Source organism: Dacryopinax primogenitus (genome assembly GCF_000292625.1).
Source record: "Dacryopinax primogenitus strain DJM-731 SS1 chromosome Unknown DACRYscaffold_6, whole genome shotgun sequence".
Taxonomy (NCBI): Eukaryota; Fungi; Basidiomycota; class Dacrymycetes; order Dacrymycetales; family Dacrymycetaceae; genus Dacryopinax; species Dacryopinax primogenitus.
In genome coordinates, this window is record NW_024467203.1 from 1,438,060 (window position 1) to 1,446,377 (window position 8,318).

General features: G+C 57.8%; 3 protein-coding genes across 3 annotated transcripts in view; 2 read left to right on the forward strand and 1 right to left on the reverse strand.

Moving 5' to 3' along the window:
* Positions 1-710: 710 nt before the first annotated feature.
* DACRYDRAFT_21595 (uncharacterized protein) lies at positions 711-2,136 on the forward strand. The gene has a single exon (XM_040772458.1). The coding sequence runs from the start codon at positions 1,401-1,403 to the stop codon at positions 1,992-1,994; it is 594 nt and encodes a 197-aa protein (XP_040630308.1). The 5' UTR covers positions 711-1,400; the 3' UTR covers positions 1,995-2,136.
* A 583-nt stretch (positions 2,137-2,719) lies between these two features.
* Positions 2,720-3,572, forward strand: DACRYDRAFT_21596 (uncharacterized protein). The gene has a single exon (XM_040772459.1). It carries the CDS (start codon positions 3,216-3,218, stop codon positions 3,405-3,407), a length of 192 nt encoding a protein of 63 aa, XP_040630309.1. The 5' UTR covers positions 2,720-3,215; the 3' UTR covers positions 3,408-3,572.
* A 2,799-nt stretch (positions 3,573-6,371) lies between these two features.
* DACRYDRAFT_21597 (uncharacterized protein) overlaps positions 6,372-8,318 on the reverse strand; it is a 4,051-nt gene continuing 2,104 nt past the window's right edge. Inside the window, exons 2-7 of the mRNA XM_040772460.1 lie at positions 7,373-8,116; positions 7,180-7,319; positions 7,042-7,121; positions 6,716-6,991; positions 6,517-6,659; positions 6,372-6,460 (exon numbers count right to left, since the gene is read on the reverse strand). The gene's annotated coding sequence lies outside the window, so the exon portion shown is untranslated. The remainder of the gene's footprint in view (positions 6,461-6,516; positions 6,660-6,715; positions 6,992-7,041; positions 7,122-7,179; positions 7,320-7,372; positions 8,117-8,318) is intronic.

Sequence of the window (8,318 nt, forward strand, 5' to 3'; positions counted from 1 at the left end):
CCCCTGTCGGATGCATTCTGATGTCACTGGACGTTCTGCACCTGGGCTGGGGTCGCACAACACCTTACAATTACAGACATCCGTGGACTTCCTTGTCGCCGCGCTGCTAATGTCCCAGTTGTGGATGGTGGGCGGCCCTCGGGTTGAGTGCCACATAGAGTCGCACTGACGTGTGCATCAGTGAGCGTTGCTGCAATAGATACGGTGCGCACCTGGAACATTTCCCACGTCATCTCAACAACCCTCGCTCCTTACTGGCATATTTTGAAGCGATTTGGTTGGGTGTTCGCGGGTGCCTGGCCGAAATGGGCAGGGAGTGTCGCGCGGGCGAACGCTCGTACTGCGCGCCGAGGTCGAGGGAGGTTGTGGGTGCGTGCGAATGGACCAGGGCCGGGCAGGGCGCAATTCGCAGGACGAATAGCTTGATACGAATGAGCATGCGCGGTGAACGGGAATCAACACCATCGGCATGGGGTGCATCCCAGTCTATAGAGATTTCGAACGACCTGATGATCAGGCTGAATGGGCGGGAGCAGGCCGACCTTCGACGCACGTGAATGTGTCGCCCCTGAGCGCCCCGGAGGCAATGCGGATGCAAGCGCATATATATGCCAACACCTACCGCCTGGTGGGACCTCTTCACCGTACCATCAATATGGGCAGGTGAGTCGCCGCACAGGGGTAACAGAACGCGGACTGACTAGTTGTAAAGGAGACACACCAAGCTGAAATACAGAGCCGTCGGTTATCGTTGGCCGCTAGAGGATTGGAAGGGGTGGTGGATGCGGCACGGAGGAGGGGCAGCGTGGCCCAACCAGCCGGCGTTACAGTCCGCGTTGCGACCCTTCATCGATGCGAAGCTGCAGGAGATGGGAGTCCTCGGGAACGAGCTGATCACGCTGAGGAGTGCAGAAGACCCTGACCGGCTAGCTGGGCTGCTTATCTCTCCAAGGGGTCTGTCGAAGGAAACGCCGCGGGAAGAAAAGATGGAGCGGGATTCGGACCGACGGATGAAGGAGATGTTGGAGAGGGTAGGGGTCACGGGTTTGGAATGGTGTAGCCTCAAGTTCTACGGGGCAAGGCATAAATAGAGGACCAGAGCAGGCAAAGATGGACATCATGCAGTCATCATGGCGGCCACCGGCCTACCCATACCCCCTCATCATACTGTGCTGAGATCGCTTTATCTGCCTGACCAGCAGCCTTTCATCGATCTTGGCCTACACATGAAGATGTTCCACGATCGGGTTGGAGTAAACCGTTCCCACGAGTCGAGCTTGTACGGTCCCATCAATACCATGTTAACGAGGATCTATTGGATCAGGTTTGGGAGGAGAACGCTGGTCAAGCCACAGGGTGCCTTACGGCTGGCGTACACTCAAGAAGAGTTCAACCGACTCATGGCAGCAGCGGATGGAGCAGATGCGAGCATAGTGGCTGCGCCGGTGGTCGACAAGGGAGAGCGGGAGAAGTTTCTCCGGAAGTTGACGAACAAAGATTCGCTGGGTGGGCTGTCAACGAATTTTCTGATTCGCTATCCGGACTTCCTGGGGTGTGAGCTGCGGGAGCTGAGTACGGGAGACATCCTTCAAATGCTTCGGATCATCATTGAAGTGAAGAAAGACGAGCGCAAGCTATCCTCAGCGTTAACACAGACATCGGAATACCACCGACGTGCACTTTTGAAGCGGCACTCGAAGCATTATCTGACCATCCTTATATGTGGGATCTACACGATCATCTGGACGCGTAGTTTGCCTTCCGCCGAGGTAGTGATCGACTCGCGGGACGTGAAGACGGTGCTTCGCTTCATCATGTACACGACCAACGGCGAAGATGTGCAAAGTGCGCTGCCTACGCACCACGCGGTGGCGCTGCCGATCGAGGACGACGAGTTCATGCCGGACGAGGACTCAGACGAGGACTCAGACGAAGGCGAGAGTGGGAGCGGCAGCGAGGAATATGAATATGAGACTGAGGAAGACAGCGAGTAGTTGAAGATTGTAGTTGTACGACGCCAGATGTAACATAGGGTATGAATGAAAGGACGAAACGGTAGACAAATAATTTTGCTGGATGAAAGGAAGGAAGGAAGCTGGATCATGGACGCAGGATGCGTGCCTCCTGCCTTAAGTCGGGCTGGAGTGGCTCGGTAGACCAAATTACCAATGAATTTTGAAATCTTGGAGAGCCTCTGCTGCGAGGGCATGGTATTCTCGCCGGCACTGCCTCATCGGGCACAACCGCGCGGACAGCGCGGAGCTAACGTACGCACGGCCCCATCGTCCGTGCAGGCGCAAGAGTGAATTTCGCACCAGGGTGCACCTCCCCGCACGAACGAGGAGCAGGGTGGAGACGACGACTGGGAACCTTCGCGCTATGCAAAGCGCTGCACCGCGTATCGACATATTGCTGGCGAAGAAGCTCAGCCTAGCGAAGCAGCACAGCTTGGCGAAGAAGCTTGGCGACGAAGTTGGGCGACGCAGCTGAAAGAGGCAGAGCCTCCCGCCGCGCGTTGGTTTGCCTTGGAACAGTCACCCCATTCCAAGGTGTCTCCGCGCCGTTGCCGACTCTCCGGCCCACCGCACCGTCCCACTCGTCTACGTCTGGTCGAGCCGACCTGCCCACTGAACCAATTCGCGAGCTCACTGATAGTCGCTCGCCCGAAGCGATGCCCAACTCGGCCCCACTACCGCCTTCGCCCGTGCCCAGCCTTTCCTGACTCAACCTCTCCTGGTACCCTCGGTACGGCGGCCCACGCGCTGGGGTGTCGTTCTCGACCAGCAGCCAGGCCCGGACGATCGTCGGCTCGAGTTGCTCTAGATACTGCGAATGAATTCGGGTGATAAAAAGCTTGCAGGCCCGTTGCAGCGGCGCGTAGAGCCCTTCCTCGGGCGACAGGCGGGTTTCGCCAAGCTGATAGACGACGACAAGGTCGAGATCGGCGACGATCTCGTGTCAGTGGCTGATGAACTGAAAGAGATTGAGGGAGCGCGCGTGGACGACGTTGCCGTTCGTCTCGAGCCGCTCAGCGCGCGGCGCGGCTCCATCTTGAGCACCATCACCATCACGCCCCGCGTGCAGTCGACAGGATTGGCGTCCGTAACCTGGAACGGGGTCGAGGCGGTACCGCCGGGGATGGTAAAGAGACGCTGGAGCCGGACGCGAAGGGTAAAGGTGTTCAGGCGGTCGTCGTGGTCCACCGTCTCCTGGCAATGTTCCTCGGTGAGGTGGCGGCGCGTGGCCGTCTCCGACGCGTACGGTCGGGTACATGGACCGCTCGCCGGCGCGTCCAGCTTGAGGTACGCATGGAAGCGGCACTTCCAGCCGTCCTAACCGCCGAATCCCGCACCAACGCCCCGTTGGCGCCCCCACGCGTCCCTCCCCAACCGCTTTTCCCGTTCTAAGCATGCACCAATGCGTTCGATCGCCACAACAACGCGGCAATCTGGCTCCCCTCGCCCTTCTTCGCCAGCCCTCCAAAGCGCGGGCCCGGTCGAGAAGGAGGCGAGGGAGGAATCGTCGATCGCCGCCGTCGTCAACGACGTCCCGCTCGCCGCCATGGCCAGGGTCCCCATTCCGCGCAGCCGGCACTAACCCTTGGCGGAGACGAACCTAGGCGATATGTGGAGCCCAGTCAGGCACACGTTTGTTCCATCAGGTTCTGCTCCTTCTTTCTTCCCAAGCGCGGGGCTTCCTCTCTCTTTTCAAGTAGTTTGGATTGTCATGCATAAGATAGAATACAATGTCGATTGTACCTCTGCAGCGGCGTTAGCAAACGGGTCAGAGTGAGAGTGAAGGTTAAATGGCACTACCCGTTGTGTTCGCTCGCCCTCGCTCGCCTTGGTCCACCCTCGCGTGACGCCCCACCTCTGGAACGGATTGCCTTGCGATCCTCCGGCCTGCGTTCCTCAGCAGCTCAATTCTAACCGCCGAACCCCCCAGCACCAAAGGGTTGCCCTGGCCTACTGAACGCCTCCACTGGAAACCTCCGCCTCCACCCTAGCACGCACCACGCCCCTTGCCCCGTCCCATTAACTTTCCCAGAAGCCTGCGCTGTTCGCTCGATCATCACCCTCTCACGTTGCCCTCCCACACTGCTCTCAACTCCCAAAATCGATAACCAGGACTCGACCGTCCTCGCGACCAGCTTCTTCGGTTCTCCAGAACTTTGCTGCGCGATCACGCTCTGCAACAGAATCAGAGAACGGGTCAAAGTCGGAAGAATGCGCCCGTACCGACACTATCCCTTTGCGCTCGCCGCTCTGCCTATTCTCATCACGCATTCTCTCGTCCACCGCACATCCCCCCGCCTTCCTCATCATCTGAATTCTCCATCCGTCCCTCCAGGGACAAGCCGTACCGTGTTCTTCGCCGAGACTGAAGAAATAGGATCGCGGTCTTCGTGATGGGGTTTGCTGAAGTGTGAACGCACCAGGCTGGCTACGTGAAGCATTCCTCGCGAATATTGAGAATAAGAGACATACACCAACGGGGAAAGATGCACAGATACGGTAGTAGGTGGGAAGAGCGGGGTGGAGGCTCGAAGGACACTGATTCACGCGTCATGATCGAGGACAAGAACATGTAGGGCGTCGAATCTGCATGCCCAGACCGAAGCGATGGAGGATTGAGGGGGGGGGGAGGAGGCCTTCAATGTGCTTGTGTTGGTCTGACGATTCATGTCCCATCAGCACAGAATTGCTAGTGTTTGGGTCTTACACCTATTCAACTTTACCCCCCATATTTCATCGCTACCTTGAAGGGTGGCGTGCCAATATTAAACGGGTAGTTAAGGAGCAAGTAGCCCTCTGCACACCGCCCACTGTGCTTGCGCCCACATCCATCGATCACGACTGGGAGTAGTCCCCACTCGACGACGCCAAGCGGACGGCGAGTATGAATGATCTGTCCTCACGGGGGACAGGGTACGGGGTGGTGCGAGAAGTGGTTGGGGAGCTCGAGGGGTGAGGTACGAGGAATCGGTCAGCCATCAGTTGTTCCCGGGTCTCCATCCCTCCCTCGCCAAGGAGGTGACAGAGGCAGGGCGACCATATTGAACGCAGTTGCGCGAGGCTTCTTCTTGCACAGTTGGCAGCCCGCAACTCCCCTTCCGGTGGCAAACAGAGAGGTGACGGACACCATCGTGCTCTTTGTCTAGTCTGCATTGCAGAAAGAGACGAACCACGCTGACGTGGCGGTCGTACATGGATTTGTCATCTAGCCCCTGATCGGAAGTTGGAGGTGAGTTCCACGATAAGGGAGGTGAGGATGAGAGAGCCTGTTGGATCTTGCTTGATGATGTAGATGACCAGAGAGGGGCCGCGTCGCTGAAGGAAAGGATAGGTGCTGCGGGGAGCGGGCGCCCAGATGGCCAAGCACGACATGAAATCTCTAGGACCCGTCACAATGCTCTTGAGCGTCCGAGCCCGCCGGTGACCCACATCACCATGTCGTCCTTGCCAAGATTGCGCCGAGATTCAAGAGTCAGCGGCCGGACCGAGTTCGGGGAGTGGGGGGTTGTGACATACGTAGAACCACACATGCTTCGTCTTTACGTCCAGGTACCCGGTGTACATCTTGATCGTGTCGCGCCATCCCCTGGTGTGCTTGACCCAAATGCCATACTGAGGAAACGCGGCGTTCAACAGAAATCTGCATTAGCCGGGCAGGACATCCGCCAATGACTATTCTGGTGCAGAGAGGTTGCCTGGCGAGCTGGGAAGACTGATGCGCTAGTTTAAGCAGTCCACGCGCACTTAACGTGCCTTCGCTGCGGCTGGCGGTCCTCGTCCTCGACTAAACAGATGGAATGAGCGTGGGTACGAGCCGTAGGAGATGTGCTCATGGGATTCTGTGTCCTCAACTCAAGTCGGGCACAGAGGGTCGAGCATTCTGTTGCGAACAGACCCTGCTCGCCGTCTTCTCAGCCTCGGTGGGACAAGGGAAAGTCGAGGGATATGCATGCATCAAGTCCTTGAGTAAGGATGCACTTATCAAGTGCGCACTGTGATTGTTATAACTTTGCATGCTGTCGCTCATCGTCACCCCAGATACGCCTCTGCCACCAGTGCCCATGGTTCAATTATCGCCATATCGCACTTAGATAAAGATAGTATCTGCTGCATTTAGCACCCCAACTGGTACGTCCCCACTGCCATTATTGCGCAAATGATTGCTAACGATTATGTCACAGCGCGTCCCCCTCTGCTCCCTCAACTTATGAACGTCGTGCCGCTGCGAGCACCTGTCTGATCTGTCTCAAAACTCGCAAGGAGCGAGCCAGGAGTGGGTGGGTTAGATTGTGCAAAGGCATAGGTGCGCACTGCGATCTTTGGAGCACCGCCCACTGTTGTTCACCTCTGCCTTAGATATCTGCCACATCGCTCGACATTCTCACAAAGCTGGACCGCGCTGGATCACAGAAGGGAATCCCGAGGGGATATGCGTTCATGGCGTAGTGAGTAAGATCTGTTGTGACTAGTCCCATGTATGTTCACACTGCAATTATTACCGAGTTGCTTCGTAAGGGTCGACAGGGCCTCCGCCCGACGTCCACCACTTGCGTCCCCCTGGCACCAGCGAGCGTCCACTCAATTTACCTCAAAATATACCAGGAGCGAGCCATGGAGTGTGGGATGGTGTGCGCAGTGTTATAGGTGCGCACGACGATTATTACGGGAACGCTCATTGTCGCTTACTTCCGCTGCTGCAGCCCTCCCGCCTTGCCAACATCAAGATCACTTTGCTCACTAGCTGGTACGGCGCCGACGCCTTGTGGTCACGCTCGCCCATCAAGATCCGCCCTTAGATGACCGGTTGGGAGACGTAAGACGGAAACGGGGTGTCTAACCGCTTTTAGTCTGTTGAAGAATGTCGAGTCGTCGCCCGCCACCGCCGGCCCATTTCGACTGGGCACCTGCGATCAAACCGCCTCAAACCCTGCCAGAAGGGAGCCAAGGGGTGTGGGAGGCTCTGTGCAAAGTGCCAGGTGCGCACGGTCATTATTACGGAAACGCCCAACGTTGCTCACATCTGTAGCCGCACATGCGTCGCCCATCCGCCGCTTCCCCTGCGCCAACATCAACGGTCCATATCACCTCGAAGTTTGCTTAAATCAAGCGAGTGTCTGTTCTAGCTTGCATCTACGCTCGTGTGTTCAATCTGCGATTGTTATAGAATGCCTCTTGTCGACAGCGCGTCGTCCATCCGCGACCCCGACTTAGAACCGCTGAGCACCCGCTAGTGCCCGCCCAAACCGCCTCAAAATATGCCAGTGGCAAGCAGAGTGGGGTGAGATGGTATGGGAAAAGTCCCAGGTGCGCCCTGCGTTTATTGCGGAAACGCTCGCTATTGTTGACCCTCCCACCAGACGCAGAACTCGCACATGCCCAGCACCCGCGAGCGCTCGCCATAACCGCCTCCAAACCCGCCAGCAATCTCCTCGTATAACTCGGACAACAGCCTGCATTGTCCGCTCATCCAGCCAACAGTACAGCCCAGCGCCCGCCGCCTACTCCCTCGGGTCGGACACGTTCCTCAGCACTCCGCGTTGCCGAACCACCTCCGCCCTCTTCCAGCCCTTCTAACCGCACCTCATACGGCGAGCAAACACCAGGAAGCATCGTATTCATCTTCCCACTCGCAGGGTACCTCCCGGCACATGCTTGGCTCCCGCCTCCCAGACAGGAACTCGCTCGACTCGCCCGCATCAATCCGCTCGCGCACCTCCAGGACTGAAACGCGTACAGTTCGGAGGAGACTAGGGCATCGTGCTGCACCGCCTAGACATTAATGTGCACCTTTGCCCCGTACGTGCCGCCGCTCAGCGTCACGTTGCGGACGGCCTTGCACCCCATGCCGATGGTGTTGATTCCCGTTCACCGCGCATGCTCATTCGTATCAAGCTATTCGTCCTGCGAATTGCGCCCTGCCCGGCCCTGGTCCATTCGCACGCACCCACAACCTCCCTCGACCTCGGCGCGCAGTACGAGCGTTCGCCCGCGCGACACTCCCTGCCCATTTCGGCCAGGCACCCGCGAACACCCAACCAAATCGCTTCAAAATATGCCAGTAAGGAGCGAGGGTTGTTGAGATGACGTGGGAAATGTTCCAGGTGCGCACCGTATCTATTGCAGCAACGCTCACTGATGCACACGTCAGTGCGACTCTATGTGGCACTCAACCCGAGGGCCGCCCACCATCCACAACTGGGACATTAGCAGCGCGGCGACAAGGAAGTCCACGGATGTCTGTAATTGTAAGGTGTTGTGCGACCCCAGCCCAGGTGCAGAACGTCCAGTGACATCAGAATGCAT